The 25,742-nt window shown below is 35.7% G+C and overlaps 1 protein-coding gene across 1 annotated transcript; it reads right to left on the bottom strand.

The window, feature by feature from the left end:
• Positions 1-9,610: 9,610 nt before the first annotated feature.
• Positions 9,611-13,116, bottom strand: LOC127104525 (uncharacterized). The gene is made up of 3 exons (XM_051041709.1): positions 10,820-13,116; positions 10,430-10,741; positions 9,611-10,343 (listed from the first exon to the last, which is right to left on the bottom strand). The coding sequence occupies exons 1-3, from the start codon at positions 13,114-13,116 to the stop codon at positions 9,611-9,613; spliced, it is 3,342 nt and encodes a 1,113-aa protein (XP_050897666.1).
• Positions 13,117-25,742: the final 12,626 nt, after the last annotated feature.

Genomic DNA, 25,742 nt, shown 5'->3' with positions numbered 1-25,742 from the left:
ATTATGATGTCAACACATTGCAAAATGAATGGGATCAAAAAGCCTCATGAGTAGGATGCCCCATTGGGTTGAACATGGTGACTTGGAATTGAAGAAATCACCATGGTCCGAATTTGAAATCCACCTAATTCTCAATTACAAGCCAAATTAGCATACATTTTGGACCTAAACATGTTTAACAAAGTCTCCAGAAGTTAATTGACCCTTGAAATGCATCATTTGGCTGAGTTTTAATGGATTGGAAGTCACACTTTTCTCACTTCATGATCAAATTCGTTTTGCATGAACTAAGCTTGATTCCACACGTATTTGGATCCAAACACATTCCCTATAAATAGAGGAAGCTATTGCATTCATTTCCAAGCTTTTGAGAGCCAAGAAATCCCTGCTTCAATCTGAAATTTTCCATAAAAATTCAACTATCGTGTTTTGAATTCCAGCTTGTTTCAATCCAATTTCTTGATTCCATTAGCATTTTTGGCCTCCTCTAAAACTTTTGTAACAATTCCCAAGCTCTGAGACCTTCTGAAGTGACCAAACCAGATCAAGCTTCATCAACTTCTGATCACCATTCAAACAAGGTAGTTATGAGCATCATTTGAACTCAAACAAGTTACCACAATGTAGTCTTTCACTCTCTAATGCTTTCCTTTAACTTATCGGTGTTGATTGATCGTGTTCATCATTTAATTTTATTATTCGTGGCTTGATTTCTTCTGAAACTTCTTTGAAATTCCCCATGCTCAGTTTAGATAAATGAATTTGGAGCATGAGGTTGAACTCGTGATGATGAGGCAATCACATTGGTGGTGGTCTCGTGTTCTGAATTTACCTAAAGATGAAGCTCCGATGAGGGATCATCGGGGAATATGACTGGAGTGTTCCAAATCATCTGAGTTTGGCCATACACGTTGGACAAATGAAATATTCTGATTGGTCCAATTTGAATTAGATCCTATGTTTTATTTTGGCTAAATTCCATCGTGCGCCCCAACCCGAGGATTGTTGGACCAGTCACGTCAATTAATGAGGCCAAATCCAACGCTCCGTGTTTTTTCTGATTTTATTTCTTTTTCTATTTTTATTTTTTAATTGCATTTTCTTTTAAAATTCATTTTACTTCCAAAAACTCCTAAAATAATTTCTAAAATTCTCTTTTATTTTTCTTCATCTGATTTTTATTTTTTCACATTTTATTTTATTGATTTTTTATTTTTCATGGAATTTCTCTTTTCTCCTTTATTTTGATTGGTTTAAAAATACTTTTCAGCATTTTAAAATTCTGAAAAAATTCTTATATGCTTATTTTATTTCCAACATGCCACAACTTTCTTGGCCATTTATTTGGTGTTTTGAAGGAATTTATGGATTTTCCACTTTATTTTTATTTTAAAATTCATTTTAAAATCATTTTCATTTCATTTAATTTCACTTTATTATATTTTATATTTGTTTGACCTTTGTTGACTTCTGTTGGCCTTGGATCATGGTTGGTTTGATCATAGGTCTCATCAAACTCAATGGATCTTGGGTGTTGATGAAGTGAAAACCCTAATCTACCGAAAATGAATGATTGATTTTGATGATGACTTGATCAAACCCTTGATCCAATTTGGGTGTGACCTCTCTTGTCCCCTTCTTCTTCATCTCTTTTTTTCCCTCTTGATCAGTTTGATGGTTTGTGTACATCTTGTTCATGATGTATGGATTGGTACTTGATGAACTTTCATCATTTCAAATCTACCTCCTAATTGATCATGGATCATTTAAGGTACTTTGGATTTATGCATAAGTTTGTCTTAAATACTATGAAGTATGGATTTATGTAATGGACCACCCTCCTAGCCTTTGTGCTTGATCCATCCCTTTTTTGTGGCATGGCTTTAGGAGAATGATTTACATATCATGTCTCTAGCATGTATTAACACAAACATTATTATTGACCGACTTCAGATAGTTGTGATTTCTACATAAGTCCAATTACGATTGCTTAACATAACACTAAATTTGTCCTGAAAGTAAGTCATTTTTATAAGAGAGATTGTAAGTCTCCTACTCTTCATGGTATTATATGAAAATATTGTCTCCTTTTCATTTATGAGAGGTAGTGGAATGCTTGTAGATTTTATCCAAGTTGGAGCACTTCTCATAAGTAATGTAGAGGTCCATATTCTCATACTTGTGAGTGAATAGTTGAGTGTTTTCCAAAAGATGACAAAACAATCTTTCATTTGAATCACAAACATTTACTAACATAATTTTGCCTTGACTTTACTTTAATGTAATTTTATCTTATACTTTTTACTCTTTTGTCATTTACTTTATGCTTTATTTTTTAGCATCTCATGTCATATTATTTGTACTTGTATTATTTTTTTTTATTCATTTGGACTTTCATTTCCTTGTAATAATACATTAATAAAGGAAAGACCTAAAAAAGGAATTGAACTTCTTGATTCATGGACTTATGGTTACTATCCTTAGCATTGTTGTGGAGTTATGGACTTAGGACTAAGATCTTGACCTTTACTTTTGGAGTTTGTGACTTGAGACCTTGGGATCCATTTGGCACCTTTGACTTTGGATTTCTTTTGAAGACTTGGCTTGATTACTTTGATTTCATCTGATACATGATTTATTCTTTGTTCATTTGGCTCGCTTAAGGCTTAATCCAAATCAAGGAATTATTTCTTTACTTATGTCATAAGGATTGCTATATATCATTCCTCCCTAGATTTTACTTTATGTTCTAGGATAGTCTCTTCTTCTTCTCCCCTTCTTTGATTTTCAAAATCTTCTCTCTTTTTTTCAAAATCTTCTCTCTTTTTTTCAAAATCTTCTTGTTTTCAAACTTGAACCACTTTCTCAATAAACCTTGAATTTTGTCAAGTGATTTTCAAAAATATTTTCTTAATAAATTCTAATCCATCTTAAGGATATTATAACCAATTTCAAAATACTTAAAAAATGCATGAACTCATTCAAATCACTTTGTGCCCTTTATGCACTTTATCTTTTAAAACTTTTCTCAATATTTAGACATGAGTCATTTTCATAGTTGAGATATAACTCTCCTATCCCCATAGTATTGATGATAATTCTTTTCCATCTAAGAGGGCTAGTGACATACTTATTGATATTTATCCAAGCTGGAGCCCTTCTCATGATGATGCAAAGTTCTCATACTTGTGGGTGACTAGTTGAGTGTTCTCCTCAAAATGACAAAATATCTTTTCATAAAAAAAATGAATCAAAACAAACTTTTTTTTGTTATTTTTACCATGAACTACGAGGTTTCGATCCTCCATTGCACTTTGTGGGTACGTAGGCATGAGACTCCAAAAGTCTTGGCAAACATTTCTTTCCTCATCTCCCCATTCATTTGCAAACAACACCATTTTAAAGCCAAAATGCACAGATTTTCAAAGAGGTTCCTATAGAGTATTATATATGTTTAGGGTGTTAATATCTTCCCTTTGCATAACCAACCCTTGGACCCTTAGCTCTTTTTTATTAGTTTTGTTTTAAAACTTCTTTGGGTTTTGTTCGTTCTTTTTCCCTTTTTCCTTTGGAAATAATAAAAGGGCGGCGACGACTCTTGCTTTGCAAGTTAAGTTGATCAATAGCTTAAACTCACAATTTTTACCACTACAGTAGGCTACCTTTGTTAAGCTGTCACTTGGCTAGTAGTTGGTAATCTTTGCTTTGGTTTATTACCTTTTGTTAAGCTTTCACTCGACTGATAGTAGGTAATATTCCCCTTACCTTTTGAGCTTATTGCCTTTGTTAAGCTATCACTCGGCTGATAGTAGGTAATATTCCTCTTACCTTTGGTAGGTTACCTTTGTTAAGTTATCACTTGGCTAGTAGTTGGTAATCTTTCCTTTGGTTTATTACCTTTTGTTAAGCTATCACTTGGCTGATAGTAGGTAATATTCCTCTTACCTTTGGTAGGTTAGCTTTGTTAAGTTATCAATTGGCTGGTAGTTGGTAATCTTTCCTTTGGTTTATTACCTTTTGTTAAGTTATCACTCAGCTGATAGTAGGTAATATTCCCCTTACCTTTTGAGGTTATTACCTTTGTTAAGTTATCACTAGGCTGATAGTATGTAATATTCCTCATATCTTTTAAGCTTATTACCTTTCACTACTAGAAAAACTGTTTTTAGCGTCGGCCATTTACAGACACTAATATGTGGTTAGCGTCGGTTTAGCATCGGTGTCGGGCCTTGAATAAAAGTTGCGAAGCTACTGTGTAACGTCGGCTAAAGATACACCGACGCTACGTAGCCTCGGGGAGACGGAGGCTAAAGCGGACACTAATGGAACCGACGCTATGTTGTTTCAAAATCATGAAAAGTCAATATTATGTTTAGCGTCCGTGTCACCGACACTAAAGTCAACAAAAAAAGTCAACAGATAACGTCCGTGTCACCGACACTAAAGTCAACATAGAAAAGTCAATATTATGTTTAGCGTCCGTGTCACCGACACTACAGTCAACAAAAAAAGTCAACAGATAGCGTCCGTGTTACCGACACTAAAGTCAACATAGAAAAGTCTATACTAATATTTAGCCTTGCATACACCGACTCTAAAGTCAACAAAAAAGGACAATAACGGGTTGCAACATGACAACCTCACTCGAACAAATTTTTTCAATCCACAATATCATATTTATGGTAAAACATTTGGAAACAATTTTAAACATTCGTGAAAGTAACTACAAAAGTTCTACCCACATTAACTTTCAAAGAACATACATAAAAAGTAATCACATCCGAGATTAATTCATTCTACTAAAAGTACAAGATCAATCTTCATCTAATGATTGATCATCCAAATCGTCATCATAATGATGAGAATGTGATACAAAAGTTGAAGTGTCAAATTTCTTCATCATAAATTCCTTCCAAGCATTCATCTCCCTCTCCATCCTTTGTGCAGTCTCGGTAGCAGCTTTTGCAGCCTCGGTAGCAGCTCGCATTGCTTCGTTAGCCTCTTGTAATTGGGTCGTTGCAGCCTCGGCAATTTGTTCAACTCTAATTCTAGCTGCTCTTTCAGCTTCTAATGACATCCCAAACATAGAGTGTTGAGGAGTTTGAGATTGTTGGGTAAAACTTTTTGATCCACGTTTTAGATTAATAGCTAAATCTGCAGCGCCATAAACCCGACCACGGTTACGGCCCCCAGCAGCCTCTGTCCATAGCTGATTTACACGCTCTCCATCTAACACCTGAACAACCTCTCCATTCCCTTCTTCAGTTGGCTGAAGTTCTGCATCAAACTTCTCTTTAAAAGTCTTCTGCATAACAAAACATTATAATGCTAAGTTAGTGCTCTGTTAAGAATTTAGAGATGATATGTTGGTTAGAAGTTAGTGCTCTGTTAAGAATTTAGAGATGATATGTTGGTTATAACAGTTCATATTAGCTTCTATCCAAGTATTTCATATTAGCTTCTATCCAAGTATTTCACCATTTCATATTAGCTTCTATCCAAGTATTTCACCATTTCTATAACAGTTCAATAATCAAAATTTAACAGGTTCCATTTAACATTCAATTCGTAACCAATTTACACTTCATAGTCATAAACTAACATACTAACTTCCTAATAGTTTTTTGATGTCAATAACCAAACAAGCCAAACTACTTTCATTTATTTCCAACAATTCAAACCATGGTAGCCAAATTCTTTCCCTAATTGAAAGCCAATACTTTACTTCATTTTCTAACAACAACTGAAATAATAATTCAAACCACTCAAATGGTGAAGCATTTGGTTAATCAATTAACATTCAGTTCGGCTTCAAATTGCATTTGGTTCAGCCCAACATTGCAACTAAGGTTCAACATTAAACGAATTCACTGCAGCACCAGTCTGAAACACTTCCAAATCACATAGTTAGTAATAGTTAGTTTCCTAATTGATTTTTCAACCTGCGTTTCAATTTCATAAAAAACTGCAGCAAAAACAACTTAACCAAATTTGTTCAATCACATTCATTTCCTAATTGATTCAATAACTTCGTAATTCAATAAAATGCCAACAGTAATAACCATCCTATTTAATATTCAAATAAGTGTGACAATAATGCATAATCAAATAATATAAATGAGGTGGATTATTATAAGACACGTGTCTAGTGTTCAATGGACCACTCAATGTTCTCAGTGAGTTCCTACCAATCCGAATCCTCAATGAGAATTATAATTCATAACCACAGCTTTCTCTACTAACTTACCAAATAAATAGTGTGTGTGACTAGTGGATTAAATTGTAACCACAACTTACTCCATCAGTGTAGGAAAATGAAAGACTTACAAATATAATGTTGAAGCAAATTCGAATATGCAACAATATCTCACGTCTTGATTCATGTATATTCAACCAAACATAGCATGTTGTAGTTTAAATTTACAATCAAACAAACATTTACAAACCAGCAAATCCAAAACCATACAATACAAGAAAACAAAACAAAAGAACATAACAGATTCATAATTCATGTTTTTCCTTCAATCCTAGCATAAGTCAAACCAGCACAAGCATCAACGAAATCCTCATCAATAAAATCAGTAGAAAAAACCTGAATCCTATCTGCATAACCTTTCTCAAAACACTGAGCAATAAACAATCTAGCATATCATCCTGATGAATTAACAGTAAAAATAGTTCGAATTAGTGGTTAGCATATGGTTAATTGAATGTTTGATTTCTGTTAGTGTTAGGAGTCGGATTAGTGAGTAATGTTGAGTTGTTAGCACGTCACTGTCAGTAGGTTGAAAAAGTAAGGAATATTTAACAGCAAGATAACACAAGCAGGAATTTCAAACTGATTGCAGGAATTTCAAACTGATATCAAACAGCACAGCAAATATTGATGCAGGAATTTCAAACAAATATCAAACAGCACAGCAAACTGATTGCAGGAATTTCAAACTGATAGTTAAACATAGGACTTGTGCTATTATATCTAACTTACATTAGACTATAAAAATGGATAACTAGATCCTTTTTGGAGAGTTTAATTTGAATAAGTCTACTTCTGAAAGCATGGATGCAAATATTGATGTAGTAAAATTTACGAGAACTTACATAAGTAGATGCAGCACGACTGTCAACCCATTCACCATTTTTCCTCTTGTGTGTTTTTAAAAATAACTCATCGGGACGCAGATCCCTTTGAAGTTCACGTGACTACAAAAATCAAATAATCCAATAATCAATACAGAATACGAGTAAAACTGTCAAGATATAAAGAATCTTCATAATAATAATAATTTGTTAGGATTTTATTACTTACAAGTTGAAGTGCAACATCAATATGAGCCTTACGGCCTGTGGTGTGGACTGCTCCGCCTCTTGCGGAAGCTCGATTGGTCTTGTTTTGAGAAGACACAGCCAAAAACTCGGTCTTTTTCCAATAAGTTTGAAGTTCAACCCAAGCATCATCACCAATCCATGAAGGTCGAGTCCCTTTTCTCCTCGCCTTCCCCAACATGTCGTTTAATCGTTTTCTTCCTTTTTTTTCAAATGCGCTATAGACAAATGCATGATCGAAAGGATCCCACGAAACCTTCTCCTAAAAATAATTAAAATCACATAATTAATATTAATAACCAATTAGTTACTTTTTTAAATATAATTTGATCAACTTAAGTGACAAAAGTCAATAAATACTTACTCCAAACAACTTAAACCAATCAGCTTTCGTATCAGGATCGAGTGCAGACCAATGATGTATAGGTTTATAAAATTGTTTGCGTATCGCATAATTAATGGCACCAGCAACTTCTTTGGCAGGAACTAGCCTACAAAATACAATAATAAAACTACTAAATTATTAAGAATCATATGGATAGTAATATTCTCAACTTTCTTAACAGGTTATATATATTTTAGACAAAATACAATAATAAAACTATATGAGATTTCTTCCACACTTAAACTTTTTATCAATCAATATGTCTAATTGAATATTTTAAACATCGGTATCTTAATGATTACATAGTTAATTAACGAGATACTTACCTCAAAATAAAACATTAAGTAAACTGAAAGAAGCTTATTAGAGAATGATGTTCCCAAGTGGAACTTTAGTACTGTAAGCATATTTAGATTAGGAGCTTTTACACCCAAAATCAATCTACATGTTCTGTTCCTCTGTATAGAATCATGCAATGGAGTTCCTAATGACCAATTATGATTATGACACATGTTACATTCTTGTGTTAATTATTCCAGTCCAAGACAGAACAATATTATTAATCACATTTAACTGTAGGGAAGCACTTAAAAAGCTGTAGTGTACGAATCCATAAAAGGTGAGATTCACAACAAGGTGGAAAATGCAGAGGATACACAATTTTACAGAAGCTTCTTTAGGCATGCAGAAAAGCCAAAATCAAAATGTGCAACATATAGTAAAGATTCCTGCACAAAATTAAATTATGAGAATATATATGACTTACCCAGTACCAGATGGTTTTATAATAACTTTCCCATTCTCATCTATTGTTGGCACAAGAGGGGTAATAGTTTCTTGACCCACCGCCTCATCCTCATCAGCATCCACATCTTCCTCCTCTGCCAAATTTGAAGGGCTAGCCATTGTTTGAAGGTTTATACTTTGAGGGCCAGCCATTGTTTGATGGCTTAAAGTTGGAGTAGGCATAAAACTGAATTTCTCAGAGGTAGTGGCATGAACAGGTACTACAGTTGGAGCTGGTGTTGGCATCGACGATGCAGCCTGCACGGACGATGCTGCCTGAGCTGGTGTTGGCATCAACGATGCAGCCTGCACACACGATTTTTTAGAAGCTGATGTTGGCATTGATGATGCAACCTGCACGGACGATGCTTCCTGAGCTGGTGTTGGCATCGACGATGCAGCCTGCACAGATGATTTTTTCGAAGCTGATGTCGGCATCGACGATGCAACCTGCACGGACGGTGCTGCCTGAGCTGGTGTTGGTGCCGATGATGCATCCTGCATAGACAATGTTGTTTGGGCAGGTTTCCTAACGATATGCTTCTTGTTAATTATGCGATTTCGTTCTTCTTGAAGTTTTCCTGGTGCTAATACCTTAGCTTTTCCACCTCTTTTAGTCATCTGTTGTCATAAAAATAAAAGGATTAGTTAGTGTCACACTCTTAACAGTATCATAACATTATCAAATGCAGTTTCTGATAAAATTAAAAGTAAAAGAAAAGATGTGGCGAGTATAATATTAAATTAATTTTAGTTCAACAAATGCATAGTAAAGTCACTGCAAATTATTTCATCAATTGTGAAAGCATCACTTCTGAAAACAACAAAAAGCACACATCCTGCAAAATATCTTGGGTATGGAAACTATCATGTTGGAAAGAATGCATAAGATACATTTACACAACAGTGGATATGATAATATAAAATAATCAAGGAAAGTACTCAGAAGTCATCAGAAAATCCATTAATCAAGGAAATCTACAGTGTTCAAATATTCCATTATAGAAACCCTGTAATCAAATACAAAGGAATGCTGCTAACAAAGGATGGGTAAACAAAGAAAAAGTTCTCTACAGGGAAAAGATAAATGCACAGCGACTTAATTTATCTTCATCAATGCCCTCTATCTGCTTCACTAGTAGAGCAATCAAAAATCTCTTCAAACACATCTAATTGTGACATGTCACGCAAACAAGATATTGCTTCAATTTCTACATTGGGTAGCGCCGGTAACATCCCATCAGATTGATAAGGTACTTCATCCTCTATGTTGTCAATCTCTACGCGACCCCTTGGTTTTGTGGTGATTGCCGCACACCATCCACGCATATCTCTACACATTTCTGGATATGGGACATAATACACTTGTCTTGCATTTTGCGCAAGGATGAAAGGATCATAAGGACGATAACGTTTATCCATCTTAATATCCACAGTTTTATATTGTGGGTGAACCTTTGTGCCCATATTCCTTGTTGGATCAAACCATTCACAATAAAAAACTGGAATCTTATGCTTCAGACCAAAGTAATCTAGCTCAAAGATATGTTTGATTATTCCATAAAAATCAGTATTTCCTCCTTCTGCAAGACCTTTCACGTGCACACCACAATTGCTAGTTTTTCTACCTTTGCTCCATTCTTCAGTATGAAACTTGTACCCATTGATAAAATACATGTTCCATGATATGGCCATTGATGCAGGACTGCGAGACAAGGCAATTATATCTTGGTTAGTAACTCCATTTGTCTCCTCATTTACATATTTCTTCAGCCATATGGGAAACTCTATATGTATGCGCCCAGATGAATCTTCTATATCTAGAGAGTGGTTCTCTAAGAAAATGCTGAAATAAATCACACGATTCATAAGTAAATATCTATTATGATATGCATCAATAATTTGATTGAATATATTATGATGCACACTTACTCAAGATATGGTTTAACCTCATCACAATTTATCAAGACATGCACATGTGAAGACTTCCATTCCTTATCAGATAGAAAATATTTTCGTGACTTCCCACTTGGTCGACCGCCACTTTGTAGAATGGACATTGTAGGTAGAATGTCATCATTGTCTAAATGAGGTTTGTTACTAAGATTTATGGTTGGCAACAAACGGAAAGAGTTGAAATAATGAGAGCAAAAGTAATTTGTCTCGCGATGTATATAATCACTGCATATGGAACCTTCAACTCTAGCCTTATTTGTCACTGCCCTCTTTGAGACTCCCATAAATCTGCACATTCAATCATTCCACGTTTATTAATTTATGATAAACATGCAATAACTTAATAAAATCAACCACAACAATTACCTTTCGAATGGATACATCCATCGGTACTGTACTGGACCACCTAGAATTGCTTCTTTGGCAAGATGGATTGGAAGATGCTCCATTGAGTCAAAGAAACCTGGTGGAAAAATCCTTTCCAACTTGCATATGATAATTGGAATATTCTCATCCAACTTAATTAAGTCGTCCATCCTCAATGTATTGCAACAAAGATCTTTAAAGAATCGACTTAGCTCAGTTAATGGTTTCCAAACCAAATCTGGCAATGAATGGAATGCAATTGGGAGTAAACATTCCATGAAAACATGACAATCATGGCTCTTCATCCCATGCACCGTACCCTTTTCTACATTCGCACACCTACTGAGGTTTGAAGCATAGCCATCTGGCATTCTCAATTCCTTAAGCCATTTACAAACCAACTTGGCTTCAGATTTGGTTAGAGTGTAACTAGCCTTTGGTTTACCATTCTTTCCGTTTTCTAAGGGTTGGAGCTCCAAGTCCCCGCGAAAGCATAATTTAGCCAAGTCTTCTCTTGCCTTTTCATTATCCTTTGTTTTATCCTTAACATTCATGACAGTATTAAATATATTATCGAAGACGTTTTTTTCTATGTGCATCACATCGAGGTTATGCCTTAACAAATTATCCTTCCAATATGGGAGATCCCAAAAAATACTTCGCTTTTTCCAATTGTGATCCACTCCATACCCTTCGAATTCTTTCCATTTCGCCTCCCATCCAATTTCAGTAACTTTTGGAAAATTACTTATTACCGCCCATATATCTTTCCCTGTGGAAATAGGAGGTGGCTCATTGGTCACAACCCTATTTTTTAGGAAACTTCTTTTACTCCTTCTGAAGGAGTGATTAGATGGCAAGAAACGACGATGACAGTCAAACCAGGAATTCTTATGGCCACTTTTCAAGGTGAAAGCATCAGTGTGTTCCATACAATGAGGGCATGCCAATTTACCTTGTGTTCCCCATCCAGATAACATACCATAGGCTGGAAAATCATTAATTGTCCACATCAAGCAGGCTTTCATGATGAAGTTTTGTTTTGTAGATATATCATAGGTCAATATTCCATTGGACCACAATCGATGTAGATCATCAATCAATGGTTGCAAGTAGACATCTATCTTTAATTTAGGGTTTTTAGGTCCGGGTATGAGGCATGCCAAAAACAAGTATGGTTTGGTCATGCACATTTCAGGGGGGAGATTATACGGAGTAACTATTATTGGCCAACATGAGTATGGAGAAGCAGACGCTTGAATGTAAGGAGTAAAACCATCTGAACACAGACCCAACCTTACATTTCTGGGTTCCCTAGAAAAGTCAGGATATACACTATCAAAATGTTTCCATGCTTTTCCATCTGACGGGTGGCGAAGGATGTTGGAACTATTTTTGTTCATGTGATGCCATCTCATTTCACTTGCCGACTCAGTTGATGCATACAATCTTTGTAATCTGGGAATGATTGGGAAGTAGAACATTCTCTTCACTGGGATATCTTTGTACTTTCCCATGCCAGTCTTGCGAGGAATGAACCTAGGAGAATTACAAAATTTGCACTCTGATAGATTGCTATCATCCTTGTAATATAACATACAACCATTCTTACAACAATCAATCTTCTCAACCTTTAGCCCTAACTTAGATACCAACTGTGTTGCTTGGTAATAGTTATCGGGCAAGCATTTTTGAACCGGACATACACTTTTAAGCATTTGTGCAACAAAATCTAAACCTTTTTGTGGTACATGCCAATTAGACCTAATTTCAAGAAGTTGAGTAGATATTGATAATATTGATTGGGTCGCTCCCTCATAAATGGGCTTGTTGAAAGATATCAACTTGTCATAAAATCGTTTGGCATCTTCGTTGGGAAACTCATCCTCCGTATATTCCTCAACTTCTATGTTATCATTCACGTGAGAGAATACTCCATAAGGCCTAAAAGCATCATACACCATCTGATTCATTGCCTCAATTTGGTCATCATGATGCACATGCTCACTACTATTTGAATCATTCCTTGTATTAACATTGAGCTCTACTTCTCCATGTTGAGTCCAAATCCAATAGTCTGGTTGAAATCCATCTCGATACAAGTGAAGTCTAACATTAGTTGGTGTTCTTATCTTGAGACACTTGCAATTTATACACGGACACCTTATCCCTCCCTCAGATTTACAAATAGGTTGTTTCAAAGCCCTCTTTACGAAGTCTTTAACCCCGCGAACATACTCTTCTTTCAATCCGTGTCTATTGGAATATACTCTATCGTACATCCAAGTACGATCCATTTTCTATAAGGCAAACAATTAACTCGTCAACCACTGAAAATTAAAACATATATTAGACAAAAATGAATGGCTGATAAGTTCCTAATGGGTATTAGGAGAAAATCAGATAACTTCCTAATGGGTATTAGGAGAGAATAGAATACATGCATTCCAAGGGATTAGATATTACAATAATTTGTCAAGATAAAAGGTTACATATATATCTATGTGATGGCATGTATTTGAGGTTTATGTATTTATGTGTAAATATGAATGTAAAATGTTTTCGGTACAGTTCTCCTTGTTTGTTGAGGAAAGTAGAAATGCAACTAAATGAAACATCAAGAAAGGTTCTTAACCAAGAGCAGTAACAAATTCAGAAAGTTGTGTTTTCTAACATTAAATTAGAATATTCATATGACCTGTAAGCTATTTTTTATAAGAACCACCTCATATAAGCAAATTTCTCTACCCCATTCATATAAAATTAGATTATGATCAGAAATGATTAAGTAGAAAAAAAACATTTTTTAGGCAAATAGATTAATGATGTTCCCCATCTTCTACTTCATAATAACTAATATGAGAAGTAGCCACCTGTCCCTATGCCGGGAACAGATTACGATCCATTCGAGCCAGGCTGTTTCATAGAGCTCGACCAGTAAAGATGTCATGCAAGAGTAAAATAGATGCATAAAATTCCACCATGTATATCATTAGAAGGTAACTTCCTAATAATCGAAACATGTGTTTGGCTCCTACACCAATACACTTTCCCTTTCCTATACCAAAACATCATCTATGTCCATGTCAACAATATCAGAAAAACAACATTTGCCTAATTATTATGTACAGTGAGCAAATATGAATTGACCGTTTTATTTCAGGCTAGTGCAAGTGTGACAGTTACACTGATAAATTCATTTTAAAAATTGTAATAATAAGAAGAAGAAACAGTTCAGTACAAAAGCATAAATCCTATAAAATGTTTGTATTCCAAAGACAACACTAGACCTTTTCTATGAAGTCTGCATTTAAATTTTTTGTTACTAAAATTCAAACCTGTTAATCAATGGAGGCCAAACTCAAAAAGTGGTTCTCACCGACTAATTGTAAGATGTACTTATTTGGAAGATTAATTGGACTGGCCATAAGCCACAAAGTTATGAGAGAGTGAGGTTATAGTCATTTTTCAATTCTATTTTCCTAACTAATTAACTCTCACAATTTTCACTTAACCGAAATTTAACAAACATTAACAGTCATAATAGAATTCAAAACAACCTACTAACTGATAGCAGACTTAACTCAAGTAAGAAATCTAACAGAAACTTAACTCCATCCTAACAGAAATTCAGTAATCACCAAACAGTTCGCTAATAGCAGTCCACAATAAAAGCATATCATGGTTTCATTTAAGTCATAACAACTCAACATTAACATTAACAGAAGCAAACTATTAGACTTTCAACAATAGTTCACAGCTGACATTACTAATAAGTAATAACACATTCAACTAATTAATTTCCTAACACTTAATTAGCTAAGAAGTTCATAACAGAAACTGTGCAGCAATTTTGTTTCTGTTAGAGGTTATTAGTTAGTTAGGATCTGTTATGAGAAGTTATAAAATCTGTTAGAGGTGGATTTGGTGAGTGAAATGTTTAACTCAAATTCTGTTTTGAAATTAAATTCCATTGTAAATTCAGTTAGTTTAGAAATTCAAAAGTTAGTTGAATCGAAATTGAGATTTAAGTGGAATGTAACTGAAATGAAAATTGTAAAATTTTCCCTCCTTGTTTTATGTGAATGTAGTTATGCAGGTTAATTTCAGTTAGTAAAAAAAGACTGTGAGGATGTAAATATCTCATCAAGCATGTTTATACTCTAAATTCTAAGCCGTAATGATCTAATGACTGAAAAATGGCATATCAAATAAAATGTCTAAAAGGCACTGAGCACAGGCCATAGGGCACTAAAAATGACATGACTCAACAAAATGAAAGCTAAAACCAATGCAGAGAATCAACTCCAACAAGGGATGCGTACTGTTCCTGACAAACTCAAAGATCGCAATTCTTAAACAAAATATATGACCAAAACCAAAGCATAATACATAATTTAAATAAACAATCACTTGGAATATATATGATAACAGCTTTAAATTGTTTGTAATCATACCTCTGTCCTATAGCGTGTATCAGCTGGTGGAATCTTTAGTCTTGCCTTCCAATCTTGTGAACTAACATACAAAATCAATTGAGAATAAAATTAAAAGACATTCTTTTCTTAGGGAAAAACAATCACATTAGCTTTATCTGGCAGTAGAATAATTGAATTTTACAAGCTATTTTCAAACCTTTCATAAACACATGATAGAGCAAACATCAACCAATATCATATTAGATTTGCAATAGCAAGGCATTAGAAATCATTGTAAACATCATCAAATCAACTTTACATTAGAGCACTATACAGAAATTAATGCAATTCTGGTTATGTTGGACAGAGATAAAACACTCAGAACCTAGAACTTCATAAAACACTATCAAACATTCAGGTTCCCTGCTCAAATTTGAGTTTCAGCGATCATTTACAGACCATGATAATAACTTTCAAAATCATATAAAGCTCTTGATTAAATGAAAAAAAAATCTAATTTGATTCTTCACTAGATAGAAAAAGAAAATAAAACCAATTTACTACATAAGACAGGAAAATTAAGCAAACCACAGTGGAAGGAGACAGATTGCTATCAACAGTTAAGAAAAGAGTTGGCGAGCTAAAATAATCAAGCTATCAAAGTTACACAAACCATATCAACGAACAAACATTAACAGCAAATACCCTTTATAAGAGGAGAGGATTCCCTCCTACAGCAAGATATCACCGAATAGACAGCCTGGGCAAACAACCACGCACACAAATGTATAAACATCGAAAAGGATTCACGGATTAGGGATTCACCGAATATGCATTACCTTTGATGATTCAGAAACCCTTTAACGAGGGATTTTGAATTAGGGATTCTTCAATGGATTCACAGATTAGGGATTCACGAATCGGTTCACGAAATTGGGAAAAAACGGATTCACGATTTAGCATGGAATTAGGGTTTTCGTGTTGTGAAATGAAATGGAGGGAGAGTGAAAAATGACGAGGGAAAAGGAAAGAGGGAAATAAGCTGCGCGCAATTTTTGGTCAGAAATAGAAAATTCCTTAGCGTCCGCCAAGCGGACTCTACTTAATAAATAAAATACTTAAACCTTAAATATATATACATATTATAGATAAATAAATGGAAAAATTATATGTAATAATAATAGCGTCGGCTACGCGGACTCTAAGTAAATAAATACTAATTAAAAAATAATGCTACTAGATAGAGTCGGTCACACCGACTCTAAATAAATTAATCAAACATTCTTCAAAGGTAACATAACAAGTAGTGTCGGTTTTGCCGACACTGATAAAAAAAATAACTTGTCTTAAATGATGTACGTAGATAGAGTCCGTTAGTGTAGGCTTAGCCGACACTAATAGTGTCCGTGTCGGTGGCCGACTCTAAACTAGGAGGCTAAAATGACTTATTCTAGTAGTGTTTGTTAAGCTATCACTTGGCTGATAGTAGGTAATATCTTCTCTTACCCTCAGTTTGGTTACCTTTGTTAAGCTATCAATTGGCTGGTAGTTGGTAATTTTTCCTACAGTGAACAGTCGCTCTTTTGGTATCTCGAATTTTCCTTCCAATGGTCTCTTTCTTATGCTATATAAGTAGGACTTGGAGACTTGAAGAAAAGTAACTGAGCAAAAACATTTTTTTGAAAAGTCTGTTTCTACGTGAAAAGCTATTAACTTTGTGCATAATTTTTCTTTAAATATTGTGTATTTCATTTGTGTAAAATATGCTTGTGTATAAGCATCTTGTAACACAAAAAGCTTATTCAAACTGTTTGTTTATATTTCCTTAAGGAGACTAACTTTTAGTCGGATCCTTGAGAAGACAAAGAAAGTTGTTCTTTGTGTTTGTTCTATAATTTGTTTGGTTATAGTGGATTAAGTCCTTGGGTATAAGGAAAAATCACCTTGGCGGGTGGATTGTAGTAGCTTTGATTTCAAGCGAACCAGGATAAAAATACTTGTGTCGTTATCTCTTTGTTCTTAGTATTGTGTGGTGTTTTTAAGTTGGTAAAAAGCTTTTGTTTTTTAAAACCCAATTCAAACCTCCATTTATTGTGTTTTTCACACCTTCAATTGGCATCAGAGCTCCAGTTTGGTTTGTGATAAAGTTTTTATCAACACTTCACTATGTTCATTACCAATCTAGTTTGTGTGTGAGAAACAATGGTCGTTGCTAACGCTATTAACAACATTGAGAGAGAGATCACTATAGTTCTAAACCACCAGTCTTTGATGGTGACAAGTTTGATTACTAGAAAGATAGAATAAAAAGTTTCTTTCTTGGATATGGTGTTAATCTATGGGATCTTGTAGTCGATGGCTACATTCACCCAGTTAATCCTGAAGGAAACAATATAGTAATAAGTGCTATGATAGATCAACAAAAGAAGGATTTCAAAAATCATCATAAGGATAGAACGATATTATTTAATGTTATCTCTTATACTGAGTATGAGAAGATAACTAACAAAGATTCTGCTAATTCTATTTTTGATTCCTTAATAATGACTCATGAAGGGAATGCTAAAGTTAAGAAGACAAAGGCTTTGGCCTTATCCAGAAATATGAAGCATTCAAAATGGAAGATGATGAAACCGTTGAGACGATGTTCTCAAGATTTCATATGCTTTTCGCAGGACTCAAGATTCTGGAAAAAGGATATTCTACAGCTGATCATGTCAAGAAAATCATTAGAAGTCTCCCCAAAAATGGAGACATATGGTAACTGCCTTGAAGTTGGCAAAGGACTTGAACAATATCAGTCTTGAAGAACTTGTTAGTTCTTTAAGAAACCATGAGATAAAACTCGAAGAAGATGAACCTCAGAAAAGAGGTAAATCTGTTGCTTTGAAGTCCAAGCCTTAGAAGACAAGGGCTTATAAACCTGAGGAAAAATCAGAAGATTCTGATAAAGACTCAGAAGATGATGATCAGTTGTCTTTGGTTTCCAATAAGGTCAACTGACTCTAGAGGCATAGTTAGAATGGACAAGGGAATTTCAGAGGAGCTAGAAGGATTGATTGTCGTTCTGATTCTTCATCTGGACCAAAGAAGCAAGGTTCTGGTAAATAGGTTATTTGCTACGAGTGCAAGAAGCCAGGCCACTACAAGAATGAGTGTCCTAAGTTTAAGAAGTACAAAAGGCCCAAGAAAAAGTTATATAAGGGTAAGAAGGGGCTAATGGCTACATGGGATGACTTCGAATCAGAAGAAGAAGACTCTGATGAGGAACAGGACAATGTTGCAATGATGGCAACTATAACTGATATAGAAGGTTCTGAAGAACCATAAGACAAGGTGTTGTCAGAATCAGACTTTGATTCTGAAGAGGTATTTTCTAATCTATCTTGTTCTGATTTAGAGTCATGTATTTTTGAAATACTGGAAAAGTACCAAAGTCTTCATAGTAGGTACAAAGACCTTAAACAAGTCCAATTAGTTGCTTCTGGAACTCGTGGTGAGCTTGAGAAGGATATTTCTTCCCTAAACGGAAAATTATTTTATTTAGAAAGTAACAAATTTTCTTTGAAAAGTAAAATTTCAAAACTAGAGGAAGAAATAATCTCAGAATCTTCTGGTACTGATTGCGTCATCAGATATGACAGGTCATTCTAGTACTTTCTGGCTAAAAGCATAGATAGAAGCAAAATGGCTTCCATGATCTATGGAGTTAGAAAAAATGGAAATAAAGGTTTAGGTTGTACATAAACTGGAAAAACTGACAAAAGTCAGAAGGTAAAACTAAAATCTCTGTATGAGCATTTCGTGTCTGTTGGAACTGAGTTCAGTTGTGAAACCTAAGTATCATGCACAAATTTCACTTGATTATTATTTTGCACAAAGACCCAAGGTTGTAAGAAACCCTGGGAGAACTAACAAAAGAGGACCCAGAAAGTGGGTACATAAGGATAAAATCATTTATGTTACAGACATCCTTAGCAGCTCAGTTGAAACACCAGTCATGGTACCTGGATAGTGGATGCTCACGACACATGGCGGGCATAAGGCATATGTTCCAAGATTTGGAACTTAATCTTGGAGGCTTCGTTGGTTTCAGAGGAAATAAAAAAGGGAAGATCATTTGCTCTGGAACGGTTGGTAATGGTAAACTTCCTTCTATTACTAATGTCCTTTTAGTCAATGGTTTGTGTAGCGGTAAATTCATGACCATGAAGCTATGGATAAACTTAACGTCAATAAAACCAGAGTCGTCACCGCGCTTTTATTGTTTCCAAAGGAAAAGGGAAAAGTACGAACAAAACCCAAAGATAAGGAGTTTTTAAATCAAAACTAATAAAATGTCAGAGATTACAGGTAAGGGGGTTGGTTACACAGAGGGAAGGTGTTAGCACCCAAAGTGTCCTAGGTACTCCTAGGGAGCCCTTTTTTATGTGTGCATGCGGTTTGGTATAAAATGATGTTTGCAATAAATAGAGTGTGGGGATGAGAAAAGAATTCATTAATTATATTTTGCGTTTGACAAGGCCTTCAGACTTGTGCCTACGTACCAACATAGAAATGAGGGATCAAAACCTCGTAGTTTGTGGTATCAATTTCAAAGTGAGTGAATTGCTTTTAACAAAAATTTAAGTTTGAAAGAGGCACAAAAGGCCTAAAAGAGTTTGAATGAGTGTTAGTTATTTTTGTCTTTTGAAAGATTAAGTCAATATAGTTAAGTTCATTTACAAGTTTGACTTAAGAAAAGATTTTTAAAAAAATGCAATGGCATAAGGCCAAAGTTTCTAATTTGCAATAAAGAGTCTAAGTTTAGAAATCACAAGCAAAGAAGATTTTTGAAAATGGGGAGAGATTTTGAAATTTAAGAGAATGGGAGGAGATGAAGAGACTAATCCTAAGCAAAAATTAAAAGTTAAGAGTTGAAAAGATCTGACCAATGGGATGCAATCCAATAGACAAGAATGTCATATAGAAACCCATTTTTCCCTTGGACTTTAGGATCAAGAAATATCAATACACAAATAGTAAGATGAAGGGCAAGGCATCAAATAAAGATAGCCACATTTAAGCTAGCAACTTCATAATCTTCTTCATAATCTTCCCCATGTATCAGATGACATACTCCTTGAATTGCTCAGAATAAGGCATTAGACACAAGTTCAAAGTAACATTTACATCAAGACCATGTAGCAGATGAACTCAAAGGGATCTCAATACTTGCATCGGATGAAAGTTCAATTCACAATGACTTGGTTTCAGAAATGTTGGCATTGGCCAAGTCCTTTTGCATAGGGAATGTTGCCTAATTCTAAGTCCAAAGCTCAGATCAAATCCAACAGTCCACACAAACATTTTTTTAAGAGTTTTTGTTCTTTATTATGTACTTTAAGGTCCTAAGACCACAATCACAAATAAGATACACAAACAAGTATATACAAACACAATATATGGCTCAAGAGAGCAAAGTGAAAAATACATAAACATAAACAAGTCAAATGATATGTATAATGGCAAATGATAAATGGCTTGAATTTAAATTGCATAAAGTAAATAACTTGAAATTAAAAGTTAGTCAAATGTTAGTTGATTAAAAGTTAGTGGAGTTTTGCCTTTTTTATTGTTTAAGTCATTCTTTGGAGAACACTCAACCCTCTATTCACAAGCATGGATCCTTGAACCAAGACATCTTCCAAAGGAAGGAAAAAAGGCTAAGTTTCCACACAATACCATGAAAGGGGGGAGACTTACAATCTCACTTACTAGAATGCTATGCTTTGGGTCAAAATTTAGCGCTATGTTAAGCAATCGTAATTGAACTTATGTAGAAGTCACAACTATCTGAGGTCGGGCAATACAATTTTGGTGTTAATGCATGTTAGAGATATGGTATAATGAACCATACTCCTAAAACATACCACACACAAAAATAAAATGATCAAATGGTGGACCTAATCTCATCCATACTTGTATTGGTTCATGAACCAATTCTGAAATTCTAGTTATCAGACTTTCGATGTCACACGGGTTGTTATGACATCCGATTCTGCGCAGACAAGAATTATGTAGAACTTAAAAGTAAGTGCAGTAAATAACACAAGTAATTGTTTACCCAGTTCAGTCCAACATGACCTACGTCTGGGGGCTACCAAGCCAGGGAGGAAATCCACTATAAGTAGTATTAATTCAGACCTTAAACCAACTGTTTAATCCTATCACTTAATACCTACCCAATGCAATTTCAATCTTACACTAAGATCAGAGTTCCTACTCACTCCCCCTCAATCACCTCAGTGATTACAACCTTTAATTACTATTAAAGACACTTGTGAAGTCACACTTCAAACAACTCTTGATTGTGCTTAACAGCTTTGATCAAGATACACAGCACTCATGCTTAAAAGCTTAGAGTGACACAACACTTACAACTCAATGAACACCCTATACCAATGCAATCATCTATGTGATAATAGCTTGGCTTACAAGATACGTCTAATACAAGACACACATAAATACAACAGCGAAGTATGATGAACACACTAAATCTTCACGCCTCAAATTCCCAGTTCTGAATGAAGGATTGCCATCCTTTTATATTGCAGCACTTGGGCCTTGTACTTGTATTTTCCTGAAATTAAGGTCACGCGTGTTCCCTTAAATTCCACATCTAGGTTACTAACAAATAGGCTATTTGTTAGGTTCATTAATTGTAGCTTGGTTGTTGGTTTCCTGGATTTTCTCTCAGCTGTTGAATCCCTGAAGAATAGCCTGAGAAAAATGCTGAAATAGAAAAACTAAACAACCTACAATATAGCATATGCTGTCAGGAATGAATGTCACAACATTCAGTTTGACATCCAAATCAAGGACCATATGCTAAGTCTGTTTTTCCTAAAAACAGACTGTACAAATTTGCTGAACTGTACAGGACCAATATGTCCATACCTCAGTATCAACGTACATTAATAAATGTCAAGACATCCAATTTAACATTTACACAATTAGCCTTATGTCAGGTCTGTTATCCTCCTGAAGAACAGACTGAGAACCATACTGAAGTGTAGCAGAAAACCACTCTGCCTATTGTTCAGTATATGCTGTCAATGATGAATGTCATAACATCAAGTTTGACATTCAGACAGTAGGCCTTATGCCAGGTCTGGTATTTCCTTGATAACCAGACTGAAAATAAATACTGAGTTCTAATAGAACACAAATTGTTCTATTCCTTAGTATCTGCTGACAGGGATGAATGTCATAACATCCAGTTTGACATTCAATAAATCCTGTATTAGCTAATCCTGCAATACACTACTTAGAATGTCATGACATCAGCCAAGACATCAGAGTACAACTAGATATTCTAACTTACAATGCAGTCAAACAAACATCTCCACAGCATGTCATGACATCAGTCAAGACATTAGAATCCAGCTAGTGTTTTACCATATAATGCAGCCAATTAAACACCTACAAATTCGCCTTAGGATATTGAGATGTCATTGGCCAATGAGAGGAGTGGGATAGAAAGGAATTGGAGATGAAGAGGGAAGGGAAATGAGACAAACACAAATTGGTTATTGTCGCAGCCTAAAAAATATAGTATGCGAAGAAACAACTGGCGAAGAAGAAATGACAGAAGAGTCGCCACCGTGCATTATTTATCCCAAAGGAGGGAAAGGAAACGCTCGAAGTAAACCTGGAAAAAAAAGGAAAGGAAAAGACAAGGTCTCGCAACCATATCTTGGGTTCGGGAGTCGATTATGCGAAGGGAAGGTATTAGCACCCCTACGCATCCGTAGTACTCTACGGGATCCACTTTTGTTGTTCTTGTCTAAAGGGCGTGGGTTTATCTAATGTACTATTTACTAAAAGAGGGGTCAAAAGAAAATGACTCGCACGGATGTCGCATCCACTGCATACGTATCTCATATGAATATGAGAATCAGAGTCTTCGTAGCTCGGCTACCTATGGGTTAGAGAGGAGTGTGCTCGCTAAGACATCGCGTCTTATGCCTACATATCTCATATGGAATGAGAATCAGAGCGAGCCGTAGTTCGTCTACCTACGGGTTAAGGGTTGTGTTTTTTAGATGAACGACGTTACTATGCAATCTACCGGATGCTCGACCTTTGGAGACTTACTCACCTGTAGTAGAAGGAGTTATCGTGTTCTTAGGAGAAGAAAAATCAATGAGTTTGTTTATGTTTTAGGAATGCTCATGCAAAAAAGGAAGTCCTAAACGAAGGAACAGTCCTACCTTAATTGACATGCAAACGAGAGACTATACGAAGCCTAGCAATCCTATGGGGAGACGATCACACCATACAAAACAAACATGCATAAAGTAAAATGCCACCAAGGGGGCTCAAACATACATGGGTAGGGCTTTAGTCAAGAGGGGTCATATCAACCTCGACAAACAAGCCATGGAATAGGTAATCAAATGGGCTCTTAACCACTGACATTGAAGGTCAGGGTGAGCATATAAGAAGGGTAATGAGGATAAGACCTCATAGCTCTTAAACCCGGACAGGGTGAGCTCATGACAAAAAATGGGGATTCAGAAAGGTGGAACCCTCTCCACTGACTGATCGGACAAAAGATCTTGGGCTTTTGCTCTGAAGCATCGACACGTAGTGCGAGCATAAAGAACGACACACTAAATAACAGGGGATTGACTACTAATCCCTTTTATCCGTCAATTGCCTCGGAGGGAGGTCTTTAGCACTGATTCCTCTTCTTGGAGGTCTTTGGGCACAAAAGTAAATAAACAAAAGAAAGCATTGCCTCCTATTGAGGTCTTCCAGCTAAGAAAGCGGTAAAATGCGGGAAAGATAAAGGATCAAGAGATCTACCACACGGATAAAGATCCGAAGTAATAACAACTAAAGAAATAAGAAACCCAAAGATCTCTCGAGCTGGCACCATCAAAGAAAGCAAGTCAATACAGGTAATCGGAATAAATCTCCAAATGGTATCCCACAAATAAAGTGGAATACCAAGCAAGCTATCCTTTCAGGAGTCATGTGAGCCCTCACAAAAACTCAACAAACAGGTTAGAGTGACAAGATGGGATGCAATCAAGAGTTGCCCCAAATCAAAATGTAACCACATGAATCATGCCATTAAAATTCATAAAAAGAGCTCACAAAAAGCAACCAAGTGTAGGAGGCCTAAACCTCTTGTCAAACACATGCGTCAAAAGGGTATCAAAATTCAAAGTCAGCGGGGCAAGGATCCACACATCAAGGCATGACATACATACTAAAACATGTGCCTACATGCAAAACCTAACGATACCCACTCTTCCAAATTCACCCATAATACCTCATACATTCAGAAATTTCAGGTTGAAAGTATAAAGTAGTGGAAATAGGACATACCTGATTGGGGAGGATCGATTGAAATTGAATTGCACCGTTGGCTTTGCAGAACAATCTTAGGGTTTATATGAGAGGGAATTGGTTCTTTGCAGATGAGTTCCCTTCAGTCTCTGGAGGTTGCTCTGAATTAGTTAGAATCTCTCTAGGGTTTTTCCACTGATTTTTTTTTAGAATTTATAACCTGATTTTCGTGGCTTTGTGGGCTCAAATGAGAGAGGTCCAAGTCCAAGATTTTTCTGTTTTATTTATTTATTTATTTATTTATTTTCAAAACGCGTGGGCTTCGCCTAGCGAGCATGACAGTTCAAGAAATTCCTCTGAGCGTAGGTGATTCTGGTGGCTTTTCTTGGGACTCGCTAGGCGACCCATTCTGCTCGCCTAGCGAGCATGACAACTCATGAACAAACTTTTGCTCCTTCAAGATTAACGTTTTGACTGATGAATAGACCCCATTTGAACATGTTGGAAGTATCTCAAGCCATTCCCTTGTGTTGACTAATCACCCAGATAGGACCCACAAAGTGTCTTGGATGATATTCAAGCTTCTTGGATCTAATTCCGGTTGACACGATGAAATGCAATATGAAATGTTAAATGACCTAAAAATGAATGCATGAATGAGGGGGGCAAATTTTGAGGTATTACAGCTGCCCCTATTCAATCAACTGGAGACCCGAAAAGAAGATAGCAGCGGCTTTCGCACTTTCGAGGTATCAAGGGATTGAATACAATAAAAGCCCAAAAATTTGCACTGAAGTGAAGTGAAGTAACAATGCCTGTCAGAATCGGCAAAGAGGTGGTCTTGAAAGAAGAATCCGTCTGGTACGGTGAGAGTCAGTCTGAATACCGAAAAAGAATGTTAACCTGGATACCAAAATAAATGGTAACACAGAAATAACCATGGCCTGAATGCTGCTCATCAGTCTGAATACTGGAAATGACTTCGATCTGAACATCGGAAGATATGAGATTATTAATATCGGTCTGAACACCGAGAGGCTGGCCTGAATGCCACAAGTTGCGTCGACCTGAATGTCGGAAACTTCTTCGATATGAACATCGGAAAACTGGCCTGAACGCCACTTCGATCTGAATACCGGAAACTGGCCTGAATGCCACTTCGG

The sequence above is a fragment of the Lathyrus oleraceus genome, chromosome 7, assembly GCF_024323335.1.
Source record: "Lathyrus oleraceus cultivar Zhongwan6 chromosome 7, CAAS_Psat_ZW6_1.0, whole genome shotgun sequence".
NCBI classification, from domain to species: Eukaryota; Viridiplantae; Streptophyta; class Magnoliopsida; order Fabales; family Fabaceae; genus Lathyrus; species Lathyrus oleraceus.
The sequence above is the reverse complement of the archived record's forward strand: the minus strand, read 5'-3'. Positions and strand labels throughout refer to the sequence as shown.

What these genes read in the sequence shown, in the direction of transcription:
- LOC127104525 (XM_051041709.1), bottom strand. Translation starts at nt 13,116, where the DNA reads ATGGATCGTACTTGGATGTACGATAGAGTATATTCCAATAGACACGGA. An exon ending in TGGATGTATCCATTCGAAAG is followed by an intron (nt 10,742 to 10,819) that starts GTAATTGTTGTG and finishes TTGAATGTGCAG; the next exon opens with ATTTATGGGAGTCTCAAAGA. An exon ending in GAGGTTAAACCATATCTTGA is followed by an intron (nt 10,344 to 10,429) that starts GTAAGTGTGCAT and finishes GATTTATTTCAG; the next exon opens with CATTTTCTTAGAGAACCACT.